General features: G+C 38.1%; 1 protein-coding gene across 5 annotated transcripts in view; it reads left to right on the forward strand.

Annotated features, from left to right (window-relative positions):
- Positions 1-16,098, forward strand: part of MYB (MYB proto-oncogene, transcription factor) — a 32,591-nt gene extending 16,493 nt beyond the window's left edge. For 3 of the 5 annotated variants that reach the window (XM_006188468.2, XM_006188470.2, XM_032484975.1), the window contains 6 exons: positions 455-597; positions 1,594-1,708; positions 1,800-1,925; positions 2,783-2,893; positions 5,299-5,406; positions 14,794-16,098. In XM_006188468.2, the coding sequence (XP_006188530.1) occupies positions 455-597; positions 1,594-1,708; positions 1,800-1,925; positions 2,783-2,893; positions 5,299-5,406; positions 14,794-14,910 (720 nt within the window). In that variant the 3' untranslated portion in view covers positions 14,911-16,098. Of the gene's footprint in view, positions 1-454; positions 598-1,593; positions 1,709-1,799; positions 1,926-2,782; positions 2,894-5,298; positions 5,407-9,779; positions 9,838-14,793 lie in introns of all 5 variants that reach the window. The other 2 variants (XM_032484977.1, XM_032484978.1) reach the window with 2 other exon arrangements.
- The last annotated feature ends 10,309 nt before the right edge of the window (positions 16,099-26,407 follow it).

A 26,407-nucleotide genomic window follows, 5' to 3' on the forward strand; every position in this document is an offset into this window, starting at 1 on the left:
CCAGAACATTAGTGTTCTGAGAGACACAGCTTATTATTCAAGAATCTTCCACATAATGTCAACTTTCTATAATAACGGTTCATAGATCATTAAAGAGAAAAAACAAAGTATGAAAGACAATCATTACTTTCCCCCCAAATCACTTTAACACTTTTAATGTTACTAAAGAGTGCATGCCATTCTCTTTAATGGCAAGTGTCATTTATTGAGAATATTTTCTTAGGATTTTGCAGGTTTTCCAGCATTGACACTAGATTTCATTTCTTGGAAATCATACTCCAAATTTTGGGTGCTTAATTCAAATAAAACACTGTCTGCTTGTTAACATCACTATTATTTCATATAGTGGGTCAGTAAAACATACCTGCTTATTAACAACATGTGATTTTTTTAACTGGGCTGAATAAAGAATCACTGTTTAAGTAATTTTTTTTTTCTTTCATCCAATATTTAGTTCTTAAACACTTCCAACAACCATGAAAACTTAGACTTGGAAATGCCTTCTTTAACTTCCACCCCTCTTAATGGTCACAAATTGACTGTTACAACACCGTTTCATAGAGACCAGACTGTGAAAACGCAAAAGGAAAATACTATGTAAGTCCTTGTTTCAAGAAAAAAAAATTATTTTATTTACTTATATTTAATTAATAGAGTATAGCCCCTAAGCGTCTGATCCGTCTGTATGTATATAATTTTACCGATCCATTTGTATGTGCATAATCATGCATATCTTCACATTGAATATATCTGTCCTGGGCATGTTAGAACTACCTAGAGGTGGAAGGTGAGAGAATAAACTAAATTACACCTTGTAGTTCACTTCAGAATTTCCTGTAAACGCAGAAGTAGTTTTTATATGACTTTCCATTCAGTTTTTCTGTTTGTTCAATGAGACCCTTTCTTCTTACTGAAAACAAGATTTTCAACCTCTTTTCCACTCTGATTATAATTGAATAAGAGTGAGTATGGTTCTTTACTTAGTTCATTTTTTTAAGCCTTTTTTTTTCTTTTTGAAATTTATCTATAGATAGGACCTCTTTTGCCATCCTCAGGAAAATTACGTGATTAGAAGCCAAGGAGTAATTAAGCCGTCATTTATATTCAATAAAGACTTAACCAGTTTGAAGACACAGCAGAGAATATCAGTATAAATTATAAGAAACCTTTTAAAAAATGCAATGGTATTATTTCCAAGTACAATAAATACATTTTAAAAGATTAACTTATGTTTTCTGCTGTGGGTAAATAATGAATAGATAAGACTGATTCATAAATGACATGTGATCTTCACAATGCTATGGTCATTATAAAGACTTAGGGGCACTGCGTGTGTTTTCAGAATGGTTAAAGAAAGGTGAGAAATATTTCAGTGTTCTTAGTTTTAGGGTATTATATTTTGAAATATTTGGAAATACGTGATGTACATATTATCTTTTTCTTAACAATACGTATTTGATTCCTCAGCATACCCTATTCCATGTTAATAAGAGTTTATTGTATTCAGTAGAAAAATATTAAATTTAATAGGTAGAGAACTATAAGGAACCTATGTTCTTTTATATTGAATCAACACTTGTTTTCTTTTTAAAGTTTTAGAACTCCAGCTATCAAAAGGTCAATCCTAGAAAGCTCTCCGAGAACTCCTACACCGTTCAAACATGCACTCACAGCTCAAGAAATTAAATATGGTCCCCTGAAGATGCTAGTAAGTTTTAGTAAAGTTCTTAGGTTTGGCTGGTTTATTAGTATAGACAGAAATTTTTCTCTGATGCAAACATACCCAATCTTCCCTTCAGCCTCAGACACCATCTCATCTAGTAGAAGACCTACAGGATGTGATCAAACAAGAAACTGATGAATCTGGAATTGTTGCTGAGTTTCAAGAAAACGGGCCACCTTTACTGAAGAAGATCAAACAAGAGGTAAACACAGGACCCTCTGGAAGGAACAACCTTGTTGCCTTTGCTCCTTGTGGGCAGCTTGATGTGTCGGGCAGGGACACTGTGTAACAGCACTACTTGGATTTTCATACAAGATGCAGTTAAGAGGTACTGCCAAGCTGTAGGCATGTGACCTTGCATTTGGGAAGCCAGGCTACTTCTATCTCCTTCATGTTTGAACAGAAAACATGTTAGAGAGGAGAAAGGAAAGAAAAGGAAGCAGTTTTTCACTGTTGTGTTTTTTTTTTTAATCATTGATGTATAGATGGATAGAAGACTGATTTATACATAGATGTTTAATTTTTGGACATCATAGAGAATTAAACTTGAAATAATAGTATCTTTAATTCATAGTATAAAAGAAAAGGAATATAACCTGCCAAGATGAAAGTTTTAGCTTCCTGGCAAGAAGCATTTCCAACAGGTTAGATACAGTGCCTGTTGAATTTATTCTCATATAAGTGGTTGAGAGAATGGCCAGAAATTTACTTTCTTTTTCAGCTTTACTGAGATATAATTGACAAGCAAAATTATAAGATATTTAAAGCATACAATGTAATGTTTTGTTATATGTGTGCGGAGTAAAAGGATTCTCCCCCATTGAGTTCATTAATGCATCCATCCCTTCATGTATTTACCTATTTCTCAGTGAGAACATTTAAGTTCTACTCTCTTAGCAAATTTCAGTTGTACAGTACGGTGTTGTCAACTACGGTCACCATGTTGTTATACATAAGATCTTCAGACCTTATTCATCTTACAGAAATTTACTCGACTGTAGCTGTTTCATGGGATGTTCTAGTTCTAGAAACAACAAAGCACTTCCTGTTTGCTTTTAGGTGGAATCTCCAACTGATAAGGCAGGAAACTTCTTCTGCTCAAACCACTGGGAAGGGGAGAGTCTGAACACTCAGCTGTTCACACAGGCATCTCCTGTGGCAGACGTGCCAGTAAGTACACGCCCATGTATGAGATGTTGGGGCCTCACAGAATTCTGTGTGTGGCATGTGGGGCTCCTGTGGTTTCAGCACTCTGTAGTGCATCCTACTTCTAAATGTTCTCTCCCACACGATTACTTCCTTACGGTTATTAACTCTGAATATTAAGTGAGATTTTGTTTGTTTTGGAAAGAGATTCTGTTCCATTGCAGATTTGTTTATTATTTATTTTCTTATGATTTGAAGAGTCCTTGCCACTTGAAAAATCTGCTGCATGAGTATATATATATTTCCATGAAAACAGAATGCTAATTTTTACATTTTCTTTTAATTCACTTATTTGTCTTCTAAATGTAGTGCAGGTTTCCCCTACTATCTGAAAATACAGCCTCCCTGTGAAACCTTTCATTGGCTAAAAAGGCATAAAGCAAAAAAAGGAATTACCTTAGGACATATCTTGGTAACAGGTGCAAAAAATAAATTTAAAATTTAAAATAACAACCAAATGTAACAAAACAGAAACAGATTCACAGAGAGAACAAACAAGTGGTTGCCAGGTGGGAGGGGGTCAGGGGAGGAGTGAGATGGGTGAAGAGGATTAAGAGATACAAACTACCAGTTATAAAATAAATGTCACAGGGGTGTATGCATAGCACAGGAAATATAGTCAATGTTTTTTAATAACTGTGTATAATGTATAATCTATAAAAATATTGACTCACCATGCTGTACACCTGAAAGTAATAATGGTATTTTAAGTCAACTATAGCCTTAATAAAAAATGAATAAAAATAAATAAAGTGAGATAAAGCACAGATGCTCACACAGTTCAGAGCTATGGGGCTTGATGCTAAGATGCTGAGAATAGTGCCCGGGGAGGGAGCTTGGTGGTGCCACTCTAACTGCTCAGGGCATGTGCTGCCTCTAAAATGGCTGGCTGCAAAACAAAAGCAAAAGTCCTCTTCAGATTCCTCTCGGTTAGCACTAACAGGTACTCATGTAAAAGCACAGCAGTGTGAAGTGAACTATCGAAGAGTGGAGGGTACTCGTACTTCCTCCTTGTTAAGTTGTCTCCTGTTTGATTTTGTGCAGCGTAGCACTACTCATGGTGTCTGCAGTAAATGCCCTTCATTGTACCCAATACTGCATTGCTTTCGTCACCGCCATTTTCTTAATAGGCTTTATTTTTACAGCAGTTGTAGGCTCACAGCAAAGTTGAGCAGAAGGTACAGGGATTTCCCATATACCCCCTGCCCTCACGTATGCATAGCTACCCCGTTATCAACATCCCCCACCAGAGGGGCACATTTGTCACAACTGATGAGCCTACATTGACACATCATCACCCCAAGTCCATAGTTTACATGTGGATCCACTCTTAGGGTTGTATGTCCTATGAACTTGGACAAATTTATAATGACTTGTATCCACCATTATAGTATTGTGCAGGGTGGTCTCACTGCCTTCAAGATCCTCTGTGTTCTGCCATTCATCCCTCCCTCCCCTCTAACTCCTGGCAACTACTGATCTTCTTCCTGTCACTGTGGTTTTGCCTTTTCCAGAATGTTATACAGTTGGAATCATACAGTAGGTAGCTTTTTCAGACTGGCTTCTTTCACTTAGTAATATGCTCTTAAATAGCTTCTGTGGCTTTTGGGGCTTGGTAGCTCTCTCTCTCTCTCTTTTTTTTTTTTAGCACTTAGCCATCATTTTCAAAGTTTATATCATGTGAATGGTTGCCCTTTTCTCTTATGGAGAATCAGAGCTAATAGCAATTGCTAATATTTATTCAGGATGTACTAAGCAGTGAGTAATATTCTAAGGACTTTAGATGCATTAACTCATCTAATCCTCACAAGCACCCTGCAAGGTTGGTAACATTATCATTTCCATTACACCAAGGGGGAAACCGAGGCACAGGAAGGCTTAGTCACTTGCCCAAGATTGGATAGCCTGTAAAGTGATGGTTCTGGGCTAGAACTTTCACCTAGTTCTCCATTCCAAACTTTTCATCATTATACCATACTACCATTAATCTGTAACTCTAAAATATTTCCATACCGATATATGAAATAAACAGTTCTCTCACCAGATCTTAGTAAATCTTTCATTTTTAAAAGCACGTATTTATTAATTCATTCAGCAAGTGTGTTTTGAGTGCCTACCTCATGTCTAGAACTGTATGAGACCCAAAGCTTTTTGTTTTAATGGTGTTTGCCACAGTGGGATTAGGGTTAGTACATAGTTGAGTTCTCCATTTAGCTCACTGGGAAGAGAATTTCCGGCAGATACCTGCATTTTTTTTCCTGCTAATGTGTGTCACCTCATAGTAATCTACTCTCTAACGCGTTAGAATTGTGTCTGCTCTCATACTATCCAACCTCATTTAAATTTCCAATCATTCTCTTTCCCTTCAGAATATTCTTACAAGTTCCGTTTTAATGACGCCAGTATCGGAAGATGAAGACAATGTTCTCAAAGCATTTACAGTACCTAAAAACAGGTCTCTGGCAAGTCCCTTGCAGGTAATTACTCTTCCAACATTGGTGTCTTAAAAATCATTCATTAAAAAAGTGTCTTAAAAAACCTCCTCTTAGACATAGAGGAGTGATGCTTTTAAACAACTCCCAATGCCTTAAAAACTCCTTAAGTTCCTTGTTTCCACTCATATGAGACACACTGGAAATTTCTGTTAGAGCAGGTTCCCAAAGCATGATGAAGTGAGACACTTCTTACTGCGACTGAGACTAAGATCACTTATTACACTTGTGTTAATATCACCTTCTTCTGCTTTTAATGATTTTATACAAAATTGTTATAGTTTACTTTTAGTTTCAAATTTTTCATGTTTTTCTGCTCCCTCACTAAACCGTTCAAGCTCAGGCTCTGCTTGGATTTTAAATGGAATTTGAAATTAGGTAGCTGGAAAATAATTACAATATATTTGACTATCAGAGTGAGAAAGTCAACTGTCAGTGTTATGTGGCTAATCTGTAGTTGAACATCTGCTCTCAGGTTTTAATATCAAAAGAGATTTCCCTTTTTCTGAAGGAGGTGTATATTGATGAAATACAACAAATTCCAAATTAATCCTGAGCCAAATGTAAATAAGAATGCAAATTTGCTCCCCTAAATTATTTAAAGCAGTTCCCGACATTAAGTATCATCAATACCCAGCCACCTGCTGAGGCCTCCCCTCCCTCCCCCACTGTGCTACACTGAGGGAAATGTGGAGAACCCAGATTCAGAAATGGAAAGTCACGTTTGTCCTGTGAGGGGAAGGCACTGTAATAGGATGTACTTTGAGAGAGTGTCCTGTTTCTGGAAGGGCTGTCCCATCACTGCCAAAGGCCCTCTCTCTCCAAATTGTGAGAATCTTAAAACTTCCCCTTTTCAAGCACTTGTGATATTTAGCATTATTTTTAAGTAATATAAATACAGCTGGAAGGGCTGTAGGTACGCTTCGTCTCTTCATTCCATCCAGTTGCTTTCCTTGTGGCCTTTTTCTGATCTGACTGCTTTGATGGAAGTTGACTGTTGACTGGAGTGTGCGGTAGGGAAAGTCATTCTTTGTGGGGAACCTGGAGTCATTTTTCAGTCAGTCAGGTCTGGGGAGGCATGTGAAGAAGGCTCAGAATACTGCAAAGAATTGGAGATGAGGAAAAGAAGGAACCCTGCAGAACAGGGACACAGAAAGGGGGTTAGAAGGGTGTCAAGACAAAGGTCAGCCACTTCAAAGTTTTACCTGGAGCTGATCCTAGATCCGGGGGGAGACATTGTTTTTGTTTTCCTTTCCCTCTTCCTTACTAAATTACTTGGCCTTAGGTTTCCAGAGCATAGAATTTGACTATTGCTATTAGTACATTAATTAAGATAAGCTAGGGCAAGTTTTGTGTGTATTTTATAACCTAGGCTGGGATCTGTCTTATATTTCTAGTAGGATAGAAAAAGTGCATTCTAAGTTGCAAAATGCAGAATGTAAGTATCCTTGGGGACAGTTATCATTGTGTAAGTTGAAAACTTTCCTTAAAACCAAATCCTAAAAGCTTTTGGCCTAACCAAATAGTATTTAGCAAAACTCAAACCTAAACCTTTATGCAGATACAAAATGTATCGAGCTGAACATGGTACAGTTATCAAAAATATATAAAGTTTGATAAGAATGTCAATATTTGTTTAAAAAATCAGTTGTCTAATTTTTACCTTAAAGTTTTTAATGCTATTGCATTAAAAATTCAGTATGAAACTTTATTATCAGCATATTTATATTTTATTCGATGGAATATTACTTATCTTTGAAACTCAAGATTAAGTAGTAGCTCTGTTTTTATTAATCTGTGTTTTCTAGCATATCAATGAGTCATACTTGGCACTCTACAGATTCTAACATTATATATTGAGATAAAGCCATCTATGTACATCACACAGTGAAGGTAACACTTGTCAGTTCCACTGAACAGTTGAGACCTACAAACTGATTTTGGAGTCAGTGCTTCTGTCTATAGTGTATGGTTTTGCTATGGATTTAGACCCCTCGAGTATATTTTAATAAACTGCTATAATAGATAATTAATTCATTTTAAGAAATACTCACTAAAAGAGTGATTGCATGTCATGGAAACCTAGCTTCTGATACCATAGAAATATGTGATTTCTAAAACTTTCAAATTTTTATGATAATTATCAAAAAATACATCAAATGATTCTAAATATTTAAACATAGATTGTCTATATTTCATATGATCCTGACCTAACAATATTTATATAGGTTGTAAAGCAATTTGGTAATTTTGTTTGTTAAAAACATTATACTTTATTGTATGTTTCCATTGATAAATCAATTTGACCTAATTAGGCAAACATCTCATGCAGGGTAGTGTCAAACACATTGTGCATTTGTTAAATGATCTGGCTATTCAACTTAAGTACTTTATATAACCTAGAAGTTTCCTAATTTGTACTTACAATAAATCAAATATTAAATGGGATTTTATCCAGTCTAAACCACCTCTTGTCATAGTGCATTTAGTTAAAACAACTAAGTATGATTCCTAAAATATTTTTAAATTCTTTTATAAAATGTAAAATATCTATCACTTGTATAGTGCAGTTGTCTATCCATCTAATTGACTAAACAAGTTTACTTAGGTACAAGAAAAGTTTATTGAAGACTACACTAACTGTGCAATTCTGTGTCCTGTCATTTCAATGTTAATCATCCCTGGCTTAATTGTTGCTTAAATTAAATACTGCTTTAATTTAATAGCCACATTTTCTTCTTCTTTTCTTGGAAACAGCCATTTCCCCCAAGGTGCTCTGATTCTTTTAGTGGGAAATGGTGTGTAGAAACCAAAATCAAGGTGTTAAGTATGCCCATTTGTTATGTAGGTTGTCATTGAGAAGCAAAGAATTTTAATAATTCAGAACTATTCATATATCCCCTAGTCCATAAACTATAATGCTTAGAGGCTATGATAAGCCATTATGCTCAAATAAAGTTATATTTGTTTTTCAATTATTTATGCTTGATCTTTTTGAGAGGAATTTGCAGCAGCTGCATAATAGTATAATTGTTGGATTTCTTCTTGTGTTTAGTCGCCTTAATTTCAATTGTAAAAATAAACAGGGGCTCTTGTAATAAAAATGCTCTGAGACATTTTTAATATTTGTGTGTTTCATGTAGCTCAGAATGTGTGAGACTTTCACACTGGACCATTATGGTATTTTTCTCACATTGTGTAGCAGTAGAGAATGGAGCCTTGAAGCTTATAAAACAGTCACAAATGAGGTAATAGACGTTCAGCTTAGAAAGCTTTCAGTTTGGAGCAGGAAAGGCAGGTTCACTATGGAACACTACTGGATTCTGCTGTTTAAAGTTACCCTGAGAAAGCCCAAGGCAGGCAGACACACACACACACACACACACACACACACACACACACACACACACACACACACACACACACACACACACACACACACACACACACCCTCCTTCAGCAAGGAGAAAAGACCTGTTTTTCAGTTTGCTTTCAATTTACTTTACATTTTGAAATAAATATATTATGCCAATAAACATTAAGGTAGACACTTTCATTGGTAGATCTGAAACTGTACTTAAATTATAAGCCTCTGAACTTCTGTATTTTCTCTTAAATTATAATTTCCTTTTATTCCTATTTAAAACCCAAATGTTAAAGATGTGTTCATATGCTTTTTACTCACTCACTTTCCTCTTTTTTGTAACCACAGAATGACAGCCTTAAATTTTAATTTCCTGACTTGGCTTGTCCCTGGCCTTACTTTTTTTTTTAAAACAGTGAGTTTAATTTAAGTAAATTTCTCAAGCCATTAATAAACACATTTGCACAGCATCAAGGAATCTTAAAATATTATTGCTAGCAATTGAAGCTCACTTTTTCAGTTCCATGTGCTTTGGATTGCTCCTGCCTTTATACGAATTGTTTATGAATTTTTCAAAAAAATAGGGCAAGCCCTTTTTGCATGATCGGCATTGCTAGGGAGTGTAATAAGCTAGCATGCAGGCGGCAGGCACCAGGGTTCTACTAGATTCCATCATTTCTAATTGCATGTCTTTAACTCATTAACTTCCTCAGACCAAAATGCTCTCATCTAGAAACTGCAGACCCCCATACTATTTCCTGCATTGATCATACAAAGTTGCTGTGAAGATCAGATGGATATGACATTACTTTCAAAATGGCAGCACACTTGCCACTTGTACATTGGTGGGACCTATTTCTAGGCAAAGGGTGTTCACATTCCCTGTCCTTAGAAACACAGGCAAGGAGGCCTTCCCAGCAGCCAGGTCCATTTGCACCGTGGCGTATTATTTCCTCCAGCGTGTTCTTTCTCATTCCTTGTTCCACTCTTGCAGAACTGTGTCAGTGGGTCACCGACAGAGATTGCTGATTCAACTGATTCCTGAAATAAAGGTAGTCAGATCTCTTTGGTGTTATGGAGATGAAACAGCTGACTTACTGCTTTTCTCTGTTTTTCTGCTGCTTGTGTTGGCATGTCAACAGATGTGGAAACAAACTGTCTCCATGTGACACGGATATTTCTGGGCATTTCCTAGTGCAGCAGGCTGTTGTTGACCTGCTCCCTTGGATACCTCTGTGTTCATTTGGTTCTCCCTTTGGGTCACTTTTTTCCACTTGCCCTGGCAAGATTTCACAAAGCTGTCAGTAATAGTTCAGTGACCTGCTTTCAATACATCTTATAAAATAAGTTTGCCATGTACAGCTTTTTGGGTGAACATGGAAAGGCTAAATGAGTGAGGAACGCAAGTTGAGCTCAAATTCAGAGTGCCCTACCCCAGAGTGTACAGGACGTGGATTTTTTTGTTTGGTTGGTCTTAGTAAACACTGTGATATTGAGTCTTCCTTGGGCTCACAGAGATAGAATTGCTTTAGAACAACTTGGCACTTGTCTTAATCTTAACAGTTTAAAACTAATACGTAACTAAGGAAAGAACTATTCTTCCAAAAAATTGTGACACTGAGGCTATGTGATTAAAATTGTTAGAAAGTCTATCAATATGTAAGGTGAAACACTGAGGACAAAATCCAAATTTAGGAAGTCCATCCCAGTTAGCAACTGTCAGCTTACACTTCCGTGGGATGTGGAGGCACTGCTGGATGGTACAACCTTAAATCACCATCTGGACCTTTGATCCACTACGGCTTAAGGCTCTTTTCTATGAAAAGTTAGCAGCCCCAGAGTTGGGAGCTTTTAATTGTCTTGTGCAAACATAGGGAAGCATTTATATGTAGAAAAAGTTTGGTAACCATTAACTTTACCTTAGGGACACTTCATCTCAGGTTCTTTCTTGACTTTCAAAATACAGCTAAAGATTTCTATGTTATCTCTCATAACTAATGCATTTTAAAAGATGCCCCTTTGGAAAGGAATTCTGACTTTTGAAGTGATAGTCCAGAGTAAGTATTTTCTTCAGATGGGTGAAATAGAATAATCAGATTATTCTTAGTCTTTTGGACACCATTTATATCTGCTTACTGTTTTTAAAAAAAGAAACAACAGAAAAACATAATACCATTTTGTGTTTCTTTGGTTTTACAAAATCATTTTTTATAACTTATGCAAGTTCTTTTGAGGCCTGTGAATTGTAAAGCACATACATGCCAAAACTTTTGACATCAGCAGCTATTGTGTGAAGCTGCTCTATGAATACAACAACAATAGTGGTTCTTGTTCAGCATGATGAGGAAAAAAAAAACCCATTCATATTCTAAGCGAAAATGTGAAAATAATCTAATTCTGACAGAAAACCACCTGTGGACATGGTCTTGTCTCATTTTCTTTCTTCTGTCTTCTACAAAGGATCTGTGTATTTATTTAAAGTGCTTCAGCAGGATATCCCAGTTAAAGCTCTGACAGTCTGTTTATAGTTCACTTCTGCCCAGGGGCAATTAAAGGTACATTACGGGATAAGGAAGATGACTGGCGGGCAGGAGGAAGAGGATGTGCGGGTGGATTATTAATGTTGAAATGAATAGGGGGTAGAGTGACATGTCTGCAACAGCACCCTGGGTTAGTAATTTAGCAAGAATTCCTGTGCAGAAATCCGTAATTCTTATCAATTCTTTTGTGTAAGTGAAAGTAACGTTTAAGGAGAGAGAATAAGGAGGATGCACAAGGATCATACTACGACAGTATTAAAACATATTCTTCTAGCACAAAGACATGTAATCCCCTTTGTCAAAACTATTCCATCTGCATGGAAAGTTGGCCTGGGGCCCCAGGGCTTCAGGGTAAGGTGGGAGAAGGAAATAACAAAAGAGGAGGCAGCTGCCATTTTGGCTGGTAGACCTCAGCATCCTTTCTTTTCTTACCTGGGTACCTGACCTGCTGCTCTTCCTGTACTTTCATGAAGTAGGTGTGTGTCTGCTCTGACCAGTTTTCCCATTCATGGCCATAAGAAGTGCTTGCTTTCCCCCTTCACGGTACAGGAAAGGAGCCACCCACTTATGCTCGCCTTTCTGTTCAGCATTCAGTGGTTCTCGCACACAGTGGCTCCTGTGTCCTGGTGTCTGTCTATGCTGGGAGGTGAATTCAGGTGTTCCAGGTCATCTTGCCCTTCTAGACTCTGAGCTTCAGGGCTTATCTGCCCCTGAAATGCTCTGCTTTCTGGACTTAAGATATTTCAATTTGTTTTATTGCTTCATAAATTTCATTTCAAGTTAGTAGAAGCCGAGTGTTTTAAACTTTTTTTTTTCCAAAATACTAGTTCAAAATATATGATATGTTCTTTATATTGACCTGTTTTAAATATCTGGTTCTGGAAGAACTGCCAAACATGAGTAAAGTGATGAGCCATCTGGGAGCTCCAACAAGAGCACAGTCAAAGTTCAAGTGGAAAATCAATTAAGCTGATAATTCTCCTGAACAGACATTGGGATTCTGAATTAACTCAAGTCCTATATTGCCAAGGATCAGAGCTTTTTACCAGAGGCATTGTCAAAGCAAACATAAGATTCTTTGAAGACAGTGTTTAAAACACTTAATTTAAACATTTAGAAAATTAATTCTATAGTAATTGAAGCACAGCTAAGCAGAAAAATTCTTAACCAGAGAAAGACAGAAACAATCCTTCCTCCCTTCCTCCTCGCTTTCATCTCCATTCTCACTTCCCCCTCATCTGTTTCTTTCTATTCTTTCAAAATATGTATTTTTGGGTTTCATGTGTAGCTTTCTGTAATTTTATGTTACATATAAGATATTAGTATATTAAGATATTTCATTCTGTGTCGTCTTCAGTCACTTGCTTTTAGGATCCATGCACTTTGTTCTAAGCACATCATTGGTTCTAAGCCCTGCATGGTACTCCTGGTGGACAAGCCACCAACTTTTAACTGTTCACTCTCAAATGCTAGGTATTACATGTCACATTGTTATATGTCAGTCACGTTGTTACTTTGTGTCACACTGTCATATTGTTCTCCATGTGTCTCTGCAAACACAAGCTCTGTACATTTTATTTGTTAATTGGGTTTCTTGTGTCAATTTGGTGTTTTGGTGCTGCATTCAAAAATTTTAGCAATAATGTGTAAGCAATCAACTAAAATACAGGATTTGGGTGGACAGATATACACCAGAGAAATACGCATATTTAAGCCACTTCCTTCAACCTAGAGAAACATCATTTATTCAGAACTGTATTAAAGAATGCTTTAACTACCCTGGTGATTTTATTTAGGAAAACATTAAATGTGACTCAGTAGTAGAAGTCGGCCCCCTGTCATCTCTGTCCTGTTATTTTGTGATTCACAGTTCCAGGAAAACATTATGATAACCCATCTTGCTTATGTAGTATCAAGCCTCTGAGCCTGGAGAGTAAACTTGTGTAAACTTGGATGGTGCCTTTTGCGTCGGTGGTCAGATGCACAACAGATTAGGCAGAAACTGAGAAATCTAGTCCTATGAAAGCTGACAAGGTAGAAACATGGTGCTATAAGCCTTATGTCACTGAAACTTTGTTCCAGACCCTAGGCAGGGAAGCCCCATCACCATTCAAATAATACATCCGTTCGGAATGATCTTACCTCTTTGCTAAAAAGTCTGATGACTGTGACAGCTCATCTAAATGCTTCTTCCTGCATTCCAAGGCCCTGCTGACCTCACCCCACCATTTCCCACTGATAAGAACTCTGATGGAAGCGGCAGCTTACACTTACTGGAGTCTGGATTCACATTCCTGCTTCAGCACTTCTCAGCTGGGTGACTTTAAGGATGTTGCCTAAGTTCTCTCGTTCTTTAAAATTGCTTGCTCTGTGAAACAGGTGCAATGAGCCATACCTATGCCACAGGTGTTTTGTGTGAGAATTAAATGAGATGATGTGTGTAGAATACTTAGAAGCATGGGTGGCGCGGAGTTTTCCCTCTTTGCACTGACTGCTAGAGAGCTCAGAGCCAAGCTTGAGGTTGACACCTAGCTGCTGCTTGCAAGTTCATGGCAAGTGTTTTGAATTCAAATCTCACCTCATCTTTATATTATTTTGCCACATTCTCTGTGACCCTGCCTTGTCCACCTTTTTAAACTTGTAAGCACCTCAAATGGTTTGGGGAACAAAATAGGGTTCAAAATAGTATGTATTTTGGTTGGCAGCAACATAGAGGGAAGGCAGGAGCGGAGCTGGGCAGGAGACAAAGGTTCGAAACTACCCCACTACTTACCCGTAGAGCGGCCTTGGGCAAGCTGTCTGCACTCCCGTGTCCGTTTCTTGCCAGTTAAAGAGAGAATGAACCTCCCTCCCAGGTGGTTGTGCTGTGTCAGTGAGATCACGTGTGAAACACCAGACACGGATCCGGATGCTACCCGTATTAGCTCCATCTTATCTCTTCCAGTGTATCTTTAAAAAGTTTACTCTCTGAGTAAACAGCTATTTCTAAATTAATCGATATTTTAATTGATATTTTAAAATATATACTATGTTTAGTTGGTGTTGATCAATTCCAGCTCCTACAGGAGCTGCTTCACTGGGGCGGCTCAAGCACTCACCAGTTTGCTTAATGAGTAAATGCCCACAACTCACAGGATTATGCTCACTCCTGCCTCCAGCTTGGTAAAACCCTGTGATAGACAGAAGGCACTCAAGTATGAAGATGCAGCTGTAGCTTATCATCCTGTTTGGAGTGGGTTTTCTCTCTGAGCGATAAACGACTTCTGATCATTAATATCACTTGAGAATGTTGGGTTCCTGGTTGTCAGAGAGCGAAGATGTTATCTGACCGAGGCTCCCCTGTGTCTACTACTTGCTCTCTGGAGGTCAGCACTTTTCCTGCTGGCCTTGCTGGGACGGGGGGTCCCTTTGCGGGTTAACCATGTGCTTCGCGGTCTTGACCTTGCCCTCGCTCTTTCTTCCTCTTAGCCTTGTAGCGGAGCCTGGGAAGCTGCATCCTGTGGAAAGACGGACGATCAGATGACGGCTTCTGGCCAGGCTCGGAAGTACGGGAACGCCTTCTCAGCCCGGACTCTGGTGATGTGAGGCGTTCCCAGACAAGCATTATGATTTTCAGAACACTTCACGTTGACTTGGGATATATCGTTCCTCTACATGAAACTTTTCATGCGTGGGAGAAGAGCCTATTTTTGTTGTGGTACAACAGTTGAGAGCAGCACCAAGTGCATTTTAGGTGGATGAAATCATCTCCGATTTCACCCAACTAAAAGGATTTTTTTTAATAAATAAATAACAGTCTTACCTAAATTATTAGGTAACGAGTTGTAGTCAGTTGTTAATATCTTGATGCAGATTGTTTTTAAACATAAAATGATTTATCTGTATTTTAGAAGATCCAACAGACCAGTATTTTTTCCTGTGATGAAGTTTTTGAAATTTTACACACACAAAAAAGGTACTCCAACATTTCACTTTTCTCAACCACTAAACACAATGCATTACTATAAATGTTGGCTTAATACCATAGAATAATAAATCAATATTGTAAATGTTCATTTATGGCTAATAACATTGGAGGTACATTTATTGTACTAAACCATTTTATGAGGGTTTTTTTGTTAGCTTGCTTTAAAAATTATTACTGTATGAAATAGTTTTATAAAAAAATTATATTTTTATTCAGTAATTTAATTTTGTAAATGCCAAATGAAAAAAAAAAAATGTGTTTTGCTGCTATGGTCTTAGCCTGTAGACATGCTGCTAGTACCAGAGGGGCAGTAGAGCTTGGGACGGAACGACAAGAAACTTGGTGTTAGGTAATTGACTATGCACTAGTATTTCAAACTTTTTTATTTTTTATATATATATATATACTTTTTTTTCCTTTTGTAATACATTGGAAAACTTGTTTGGGAGATTTTTTTGCATTTGTTGTTGTTCTTTGTTTTATTTTTTGTAATTGTTGGTTTATAAGAGCATGCATTGCACTTCTTTTATTTTGGGAGATCTGTGTTGTCGATGTCCTATGTTTTGTTTTGAGTTCAGCCTGACTGTTCTTTAATTCAGGGGTTATGTGTTTAATCAGCATTCCTTGTGGTCTCTAAGTGTATGGTCTTAGAACTGCCACACAGAACCTGTGTTTGCAGCTGGGGTCGAGAGACGGGAGTCCATAGCCAGTTGCTGCCTTAAGAACTTTTGGTGCAAGATGGCCGGCACTGAACTTTTGATATGACAGTGTACTTACTGCCTTGTAGTGAAATAAAGCTGTGCCCTTATTTTACTTACTTTTGATTTCTGTCTTTTGATTATGGATGATAGTTATACTTCTAAGAAAATGGACTGAGCATTTTCCTCTGTTAATAATTTGTATACCATCTGAACTTCACTTGAAGAAACCAAGAATTACAACTTGGGAGAAAGAAGAACAAGCAAACCAAGTTCAGTAGTTCACAAAATAATCAATCACGTGCAGGACGACAGCTGGGAGGAATCTTCTAGCGTCTATCAGTCAGGGTTCCCACAGCATTTGAATCAGGATACTGCGAGGACAGTTCATATACAAGGGTACTGATGCTGCAGACGTGGGTGAGGGTAGGAGGACCACAAGGGTCATGCATGCACATGGATACAGGCCTGAAGGACACTGTTACGTGTAGGGCGAGAGTCATGGAAAACAGGAGTCCTTGAGAGGAGCAGGGACCTTTGGAATACTCACAGGAAGAGAGCCAAGGGTAATCCCTAACTTTATATCCCTTACTCTTCCCATCTCAGCCAAGGGTCCCCTTGGCAGAACCAACCAGAAAATAGAAGGCACAGTAGCACCTGGATGTAAGGCCGCTGGTTAGCCCCCTAGGGCAGAGCCAGAGGGTAGTTTTCTGTTGAGATAAGAACAGGGTGTCCCAGTCGAGTCATCCATTCAGTCCAACGCCCTGTCTTACGGATGACCTCTCGCTGGCCTCCATCGTTCAGCTCAGTGTTCTCTTCACTGTGCTACAATATCCTTTCACACAGGTTCCTTATAATTTCCTTTAGTCACTCCTTTCCAACTCAGACATTGAATTCTCATATGCACAATGCACTTCCTAGAGCCAAGGATTTGTTGCCTCTAGTCACTAGTTTTCAAGACTGTTCAGTGTTCTTTGATTGTATTTCTAATAGATGATAACACATCATCCCAGTGTTAGGAATCTTTTTATAGGCATGAACCCTCAGAGTGTTTTCCAGGGGCTGACTCCATCCCTTACTAGCAGCTTGAACTTGGACAAGTCACTGACCTCTCTGAGACGTTTTTCTCCATCTGTGAAATGAGTTCATTCCTACAATGAACTCTTGCTACATAATGTACTTTACAAATGTTTGTTATTACATATGCTTTCCATAATTAAGTGACACATGCTGTGTAGTGTGTCATATGTTCATCTGGTCAATAATGTGCATTGCTTATTGCAGAGTTAAACTTAGGAGTCATATTATATCTATTAAATTAATGGCAAGAGTGAACTCAGCATTATACAGAACTGAAATAAATATTTATTTTTGTAACAATACATAACCCAATAACTAAAAACTAGAAACCCAAAAAAAAAAAGAAGTATTAATTTCGGTTTTTATGTACAAATACCCATTTGTAACATAATGTAACACTCCTTTCATGAGCATCTGTAAAACTTTTATCTGTCCTGGACACTTTCTTTAATCCTCCTGCTCTCTACAGCAGAGATTCAGGTAGAAAAATAAATGTAAACAGTGTTACTTACTATCCAAAGAACAGGTGTCCTTTTGAGTTACTGTGTATAAAGTTTGCGACCACAAGTGCATATCTGGAGAACAGAAGAGACACTGAGAACACCTTGAACTGTCTCCCAGCCATTAATGGGACTGATAATCCAAGATGAGCAAAATATTCAAAGAACTTCTTTGTTTCTTTAGAAATGATGCAATATTAGAACTGAAAGGGACCTTTGACATCATAAGGCACTTCCAATAAGGGGCTCACCACATTGCTTCACTGAAAGAAAACCAGTTTTGGAGCCCAAACAGTCTTGGTTTAAATTCAAACTCTGCCCTTTATCGGCTCTGTGACTTTGTAAGACTTTTATTGAGTCTCCATAAACTTCATTTTACTTTTATTTCTATTGGAGATAAAAATACATCTCAAGGATGGGTATTGTGAAGATCATGTGAGATGGGATACGCGTTCTTGCACCTTTATAGAATGTCGCAGTGCCGATCCATGAGGTAGGTCACCATAACACCTGTGGGCAAGGAAAAGCACGTCTGTTCCCTAGCAATGTGGAAGTGACTACGAGTGAGACCCACGTACCTGATTGGATGTTAAATCTATTCATTGTATTAAAACTAATGTTAAATCTAAATTATATCTTTTCAAAACATTCCTAATCATTCAAAATACTCCTAAACGTATTTAAATATATGTTTCTCCTTCTTGTACAAATGTATGTGGGAAATATGGGGTATAGTTTCTTTAAATGTAGGGTTTCTAATTCAAAACAGAAAACTACCTGGTAGATAAAACGTGATGTGCAGATCTGTGACATGGACCTTAAAATAGTAACAAGTTTGTTATTTATTTTTCTCCCTTCACTTTGCTATTACAAAATAAAGTCTTCCTTATTCACCATTTTTAGAGGATAGAGTTGGAAAGGAAGGCAGCTAAAAGGCAAACCTCTTTTGAGAAATGTAGTGAACTTATACACAACCATACATAGTCACTGGGAAATACAGCAGGGGAAGCTGAATTATAAATCTTAGGGAACTTGTTAGTGTTTTGGTCATTAATAGGTAAGAATTCTTTTTAATTAACATTCAGCACAAATGTTCTTGATGCTAATGTGGAAATTGAAGAGACTGATACTTGCTTTACAGGCCACATTTTTCTTATTCAAGTAGCATGTGTTCAGTCCCTATTGTGGGCCAAGTGCTGTGTCTGAAGTAGGGATTAGAACTCAGAACAACACAGAAAATGCCTGCCTTCTGTGAGCTTGTGTTCTGATGGGAGCTACCGCTGAGTGAGTAGATGATTACAGTAGGTTCATAACAGGGGTAACAGAGACACAGGAGATCTAGATCTGGAGGAGCCGCACAGGTTTCCACAGAAGAGTCTAGCAGGACTGAAAGACAAAGCTACAGAGGAGGCAGCAGGGTGAGGGTAGCATCTGAAGTTTCCTGGAGAAAAACATCAGAATATATTGATTTGTCTTTAAAGTCATGATGACAAACTGCAAATGAGCACTTAAGCTACTGCAGGTATCTACTTTTTCCCTTGCTCTGGACAACGGTTTCACACCACTTCCTCTCAGACCTCTTTATCCCATCTCCATCCAATTCCCAGCTGAGAACCTTGACTCGGACATCAATGAGAAAATAGAAACATTCACCTTCCCACACCAAAGCCATCCTTGCCTTCCCAGTTGTTAGCATGGATGAATGCTCTCAGCTGCAACCAAAGGCCAGCCCTTCCATTTGTTCTTTGTAATCTATTTCCTAGTCTCCTCCAGACCTCATCCTGTAGGTACTATCTTTCTCCTATATTGTAGTGTCTTCCTCTGTTCCTGAATCATTCTTCTCACATTAACATGGGGTGCGTCTCCCAGCAGTAGAAAATCACACCCTCCTTATCCGGTTGCCACCCTCATACAGCCCCATTTGTCTGCTCCTCTTCTCAACCAAACTGCTTAAGGGAACTTCTATGGTCATGGTCACATTTCCTCTTGTTGACTCCTCCCGAAGCCGTCACCGCACGAACTTTCATGGCCCCTACTTCACCAAGCTTTCCTTCATCACTGTCACCAATGGCCTCCATGTTGCCCAATCCAGCGGTCATCTCCTCAGCCTCATCTTAATTCACCCATTGGCAGCCTTCAACAGGATCGACACTCTCACTTTCTTAAACCACTCTCCTCTCTTGGCTCCAGGGTACCACTCGCCTGGTTTTGTTTCTTTTTACTGGTTTCCTCTGCTTGCTACTCCTCCTCCCCTTGCCCTTGAATTGGCCCTTCCACTTTCTTTCTGCATTACTCTTTCCAAGGGATTTCATTACTGCTGTTGCTTTAAATACCATCTCTATCTTCAGCTCTAACCCCTCTGGAATTCCAGACTCCTGTATCCTATTCCAGGTTAACATCCCCTGCTCCCCCCATAAACATCTTTAATTTGGTATGAACAAAACAAAGGCCATAGTCACTCAATGCTTCTATTTTTCTCATTTGTAGTAATTAGCCCTAATTTTTTAATTGATTTCTTTATTTCTCAAGCCAAAAATTTGTGTCATCCTTGACTTCTCTCTTTACTTTGTAAGTCCTCTTATACCCAAGTGTTCAAAAAGACCTGAGTACTCTACCTTGAAAATATATCTTAAATGTGTCCACTTTTCTTCATTGTCAGTAATGATATTATTAGTAATAACACAGTATGTGTTAAGCGCTCGCTACATGCTGGGGAAGAAAGGAGAGGAGGGAAGGTGCCGGGCAGAGAGAATAATAATGGTGAGATCTGAGAGGTCAGAATGAGGAGAAGCCAAAAGGGAAACCTGGGGGAATGGGAAAGACATGGGGCTGGAGAGGGAAGTTGTATAAATATTCTTAAGGAGTTTGAACTTTGTCCTTAGAGATATGGGGAGTCATTGAATGGCTTTAGTCAGGGAAATAAAATGATTAATTTATACCGGATTTATAGAAATAATTCTGTCAAATCCCTTTTTCCCGAGTATAAACTTAAACCTCAGGTTAGCAGGCCCAAATGATTGCAGCGAGTCTGAATTTTATACCCAGTTAATTGGATTTTACAGAGTACATTTCCTACTGCTTCTTAATTTCAAAAGAATGTGCTTTAGTCCAAGAAAGTTTTATTGAAAAATATCCTTTGATCTGAAGTTTATGACACCTGTTTTCATATTTTATCATATACAGAGTATTTTATCATGTACAGAGTAATTAGTACAGAAAGAATTGTTTACATAAAACACTTTTCTCCTGTAAGAGTAAAATGTTTTCAAACAATAACCAGTAATTTATCTAAAACCTTCCTTGTTTTCAAACACTAAATCTTTAATTGACTTTTAAAAATATGGTATAATCCTTTATTTGCCTGATATTTTACCCATTAAGGGATCCTGCCAATATTTGCTCTTGAAGGTGTCTTCAGCTTACTTTGATATTTACTTTATTACACTCTTTAATCTAGAAGACATTCTCATAGTCCAGCCGTTTTCAGATTTTGGGGGCATAAGAAACACATTAAGAACTTGTTTAAAATGAAAATTCTTGACCTCACCCTCAGGGATTCTGATTCATAAGTCAGGCTAGACCTAGGAATATTTCAGCAAGCTTCTAGGTGATTCTAATGCAGGTGGCCTGAGGGGATCACACTAAAAACTCTGCCTTAGGAAAAACATTTTACTCCCCCAACCCTGTGCTTTTCTTCTAACACTTCCTACAGCTTTCAATTCCAGTTGAGCTTATAATTCTTTTATTTTTTTTTATTGAAGTATAGTTGATTAACAATGTTGTGTTAGTTTCTGGTGAACAGCAAAGTAATTCAGTTTCATATATATATATACACACACACAAATATACGTATATATTCATATATGTGTATGCATATTCAGATATATATTCTTTTTCATTGAATATAGTTCTCTGTGCTATAGAGTAGGACCTTGTGATTTATCTACTTTATATATGTAATATGTATCTGTAGAGCCCATAATTCTTCATTAAAATGCCCACTAATCTATAGAATATTTGAAAAATACTAAGCCAATAACTATAAATAGAATTTTTTAAGTCCAGATAATTACTGTTACAGATATTGCTAATTAAGGATAACCTTGGCCTTCAGATCCATCTTTTGTTTGATTTTTGCAGTATGTGGGGAAGTGTAGTTTTACACACAGTACATTTGAATCTTTCTAATAATATAGTTCTCTTGCACACGATCTATCAAAAGGGATTTTATAGCTCAAGAAGTTTAGCACATTAACAAAACAACACAACACTGTTTTAGTCCAAAAGCCCCTGGGTCTAAACCAGTCTCTAACAAATTTGCCAAAAACCCTTGTTCAAGTCACTTTACACCACTGTGCTTTGGGATTTCTGTTTAAATAGAGAAAGTATTTAATCCTGTAAATAGTTATGAAACACATGAAGGTCCCCAGATCAAAGACAAATAAAATTTGAAGAGCGCTTCAATAAGCCAAAGACATTGAAACACTTAGGGTAGAATTGTGAGGTTTTCCTGCTAGAAAACATCCTCTGAAATGAATTTGAAAGTTAATAAATCACCCTTAGCCTGTGTTTGGTGGCAAATGTTAAGGCTAGAGCTAGGATTTGTCTTCATTCACTCACTTTTCTAAAGAATGTAAATTCTTACTTCTAGCATCTAATGATGGAAAGACTTCTCTATCTTCTTTTCCTTGGTCGGTTTCAGAGTCAGCCAGTGTAAGCAGTCTCCAAGTGTCCAGCCTGAAGCACACTGGAAAGATGGTCATTGGGTAGAGCAGTAGCCATTGGCTTTACTTAGATCATCCCAAATCCATTCTCTTCCCCTATTTCAAATATGCCAAAATGAAAAGACATTAGAAACATGTATTCTGGTTAAACATAGTGCATTGAAGACATGAATTAATGACATACTATCAAGAAATTCTACCAAATGACAATGAAGGCAGAAATAAGGGGCATAAGTGTACAAGTCAAACAGAATAGAAAACAACAGGTAAGAGATATTTGCGAAGGATCTAAGTCACTTATTGAACAAATATTCATTGAACAGTTCTTATGCAAGGCAAAATTCAGCACCATACATAATTTGCTATACATAATTTTCAAATTACTGGCAGGGCAATATGGTCTTAGATACCCCAAAAAGTAATCGTCTGTTCAGATTTTTTTCTAAATCTTAATAAACATAACCATAAGCATATTTCTCTAAATCCAAAATGTCCTTTATCATGTTTTAACATTTTTACATCAGGATGTGTCTTTTTAGCATAGTCTGAGTTTTTCTTTCTTTGAAAATTGCTATTAAATACATAAGGCCAAATAATTGGTGAAACTATAAAATAAAGAAAGAGCTTGGAATTCTTAGAAAGCAGGAATTTCAGAAAACACTTCCTAGCTTTTTATTAGTAATGAAGCAACAAGTGTTCAGGTCCCCCATCAATGTCATTCACTTTCCTAGCCACATAAGAGCCACATGCCTATGGTTCATGGGTTGCTACTGTCTAAACCACTCTAGGGTTTATCTCTAGCATCTAATCCAATGTCCAACATGGGGTAGGTGCTCAATAAATGTATGGAAAATCCATGGGAGAATATGAGTTAGCATCCTGCACTGTCTTTCCTCTGCTCAATTGGTGTGACTATAGTCAACCACTTCACCTCTCTGAGTCTGTTTGCTCGCTACAGAATGAGTTCGGATAAGCTCAGCTAGAGACTCCTTCCAGCTTTAACCATCTTTGAGAAGGAGAAGTCATTAAAATGCAGCAAATGGGAAACTATAATGATTTTAGAGGATTTATTTGACATGTGTACTGCTCATGAAGGTAATGCATCTGATAACTTTTATGAGCTGAGTTATGCCCGCTCCCCAACCCCTAATTAACGAGTTGAAGTTCTAACCCCCAGTACCTCAAAATGTGACTGTATTTGGAAGTAGGACCGTTAAAGGGGTAATAGGGTTAAATGAGTTCATACCAGTAGACCCTAATCCAATATGACTGGTGTCCTTATATGAAGAGGAAATTAGGATACAGACACACACACACAATGAACATGTGAAGACACAGGAAGAATACGGCCATCTACAAGTCAAGGAGAAAGCTCTTAGAAGAAATCAACCCTGCCAACATCTGCATCTCAGACTTCCAGCCTCCAGTACTATGAAAGAATACATTTCTGCTCTTTAAGACAATCAGCCTGTGGTACTTTGTTACGGTAGCCCTAGCAAACTAATCCAATAACATTTGCAAAACATAAATTGTGTAAGAAGGGGAAAGGAATTTCCACAGTCTGGGACTCCTTCCACCTCTGTTCCCAAGTCTCACAAATTCTGCTTAAATGGGAGTCCTTCTGTTCTAAGGAACTCAACAATACTCCGCTATATCACTTGAAAGCTACTTGACATATAGAAGTTTTCTGTGCATCTTATAGCTAATTTGTTTAACTTTACTTAAGTCAACTGGCTAGCTGTTTCATCATGCAAAAGTCTTAGACAACTTATATCTACTCTCTAGAACACTTATGGAAAATTCATGCCATAGAACAGAGGTTGGCAAATTATGGCCCCTGGCCAAATCTGCCTGTACAGTTTGATTGGAACACAGCCATACCCTTTAATTTACACATTGTCTATGGCTTGTTCCCCACAATAAGTGCCAGGGTTGAGTAGTTGCAAGAGACACCATGTGACCTGCAAAGTCTAAAATATTTATCATTAGGCCCTTTGCAGAAAGTTTGTGACCTCAGCTCTTGAGGAAAAGTAATCAAAAATCACACTAGTGGTTCTATTATTAGCAGTGAAGATAATGGTTCTGCTTCAGTTAAACAGATTGAGCTTATTATTCTTTCTTCAGTCCCCGAGCCCTCTTGTTGGCTATCTGCCATGACTGCTTTTCTGGGGGAGTTGAGAACATCTAGTAGGTTAAACCCTATATCACTGCCAACATTTGACAGGTTTTGAGCGACAAATATGGCAACTTCATGTGATTCAATGGCATACTTCAGCCTCCTTCAGGGTGCTCAATTTTGATTCTGATTTCCCTTGGTAGTCTTCCAAGCATCTCAGTGATTCTCAGTCTTGGCTACATATTAGAATCACCTGGAGAGCTTTTAAAATATGAATGCCCAGGCCACTTGCAGAACTTATTGAAGCCGAACTTCTAGGAGAGGAGCCTGGCATTTGGTATTTTGGGGAAACATACCAGGTGATTCCAATGCGTAGCCAGGCTTGAGCGGCACTGAGCTACTAAGACTTTTTGACAATATCCAGCTGCTAGGTGTTAAGGGCTCCTACTACTGAGACAGAATAATGGGGACAATTGTAACGAACAACTGAAATTATCACTACTACAAACCTAAAGCTGCATCAGAACACCTGGAGGGCTTGTGAAAACAGATAGGTAGGACCCATCCGCAGAGTTTCTGATTCTGTAGGTCTGGGGGGGACCTAACAATCTGTATTTCTAACAAGATCCCAGGTGATGTTGATGCTGCTGCTCCAGGATCCACACTTTGAAGCCACTGCACCATCACTCCCCTCCATGGGCACGGAGCCTAGCTCATAGTATGTCTTTCGTGAATGTTTGTTAAACCAGATAAATGGAATTGTGACAGAAGGTAAAGTGGACGGTTTTCTCTGTGCTACATGCTAGGGTTATAGCAGTGAAAAGACAGACATCCTCTGTCCTCACAGAGCTTATGCTCTAGGGAGAAACACAGAACTTCAAAGGCAAAGAGGAATGCTACAACAGGGAAACATGGAATTTTATAGCAGAGCACAAAAATCCCCTATCTGATGGTTCCTTGCCTTCTGAAAAGCCATTTTAAATTCCATTTTGCCAAATTCTATCATTACTAGGTCAGCTGGAATCCAAGAACACAGCACTCACTTGGGAAAACAGATGGAGAGAGGGAGAGAGAAAGAGAGGGGTGGGGGGAGAGAAAAAACAAGAATGAAATGGAGCTGGTTGAAAGATTTTTTTTTTTTTTTTAAAGAGCAAAAAAAATTATTTGACTGGGAGTCAGATCTAGGTTCCTACTTTGATAGTGTTACTACTGGATTAGTCACCTTGAGCTGCTATAACAAAATACCACAAAAAGGTGGCTTAACAGAAATTTATTTTCTCACAGTCTGGAGGCTGAAAATCTGAGATCAGGGTGCCAGCATGGTCAAGTTCTGGTGAAGGTTCTCTTTCCAGCTTGTAGATGGCCAACTTCTCACTGGATCTTTTTGTGGCCTTTCCTCAGTGTGTGCCCATGGACAGAGCAAGAGATCTTTCTCTTCATCTTCTTAAAAGGCCACCAATCCTATTGGATAAGGACCCCATCCTTGTGACCTCATTTAATCTTAATTGCCTCCTGAAAACCTTGTCTTCAAATACAATCACACTGGAGGGTTAGGGCTTCAACATATGAATTTTGAGGGGACATGATTTAGTCCACAACGACGACTCACTACAAACAGGCTTATTTAATCAATTATAAAATAATACTGTCTCTAATATAAGATCCTAATACTTCCTAGGAGGAAAAACACCGAGGTGTGAGTGAAGGTCGTATGACTCATCCCTTCACTCCTCTCACACACGTTGAGCTTCTGGGATGTCTATACCTTAGAATGAGAGAAGGTCAACATTTTCAGTTATTTGAGCTGCTTAATATGATAAAGACCTAAGACACATTCAGAATCAGGGCTTGTGGAGAGTTAGATGGCTATCTGGGATATCAGGGCAGTTGTGATGGTCCAATTGCCCCAAGGAGTCTTCCATTCCCATGGCTCAGTGGCTCTTCTCTCCCACCTACTCTGGTTCTACAGCCCTTCCCACCATAAGTGCTGTCTCCAA

Source organism: Camelus ferus, chromosome 8 (genome assembly GCF_009834535.1).
Source record: "Camelus ferus isolate YT-003-E chromosome 8, BCGSAC_Cfer_1.0, whole genome shotgun sequence".
Lineage (NCBI taxonomy): Eukaryota > Metazoa > Chordata > Mammalia > Artiodactyla > Camelidae > Camelus > Camelus ferus.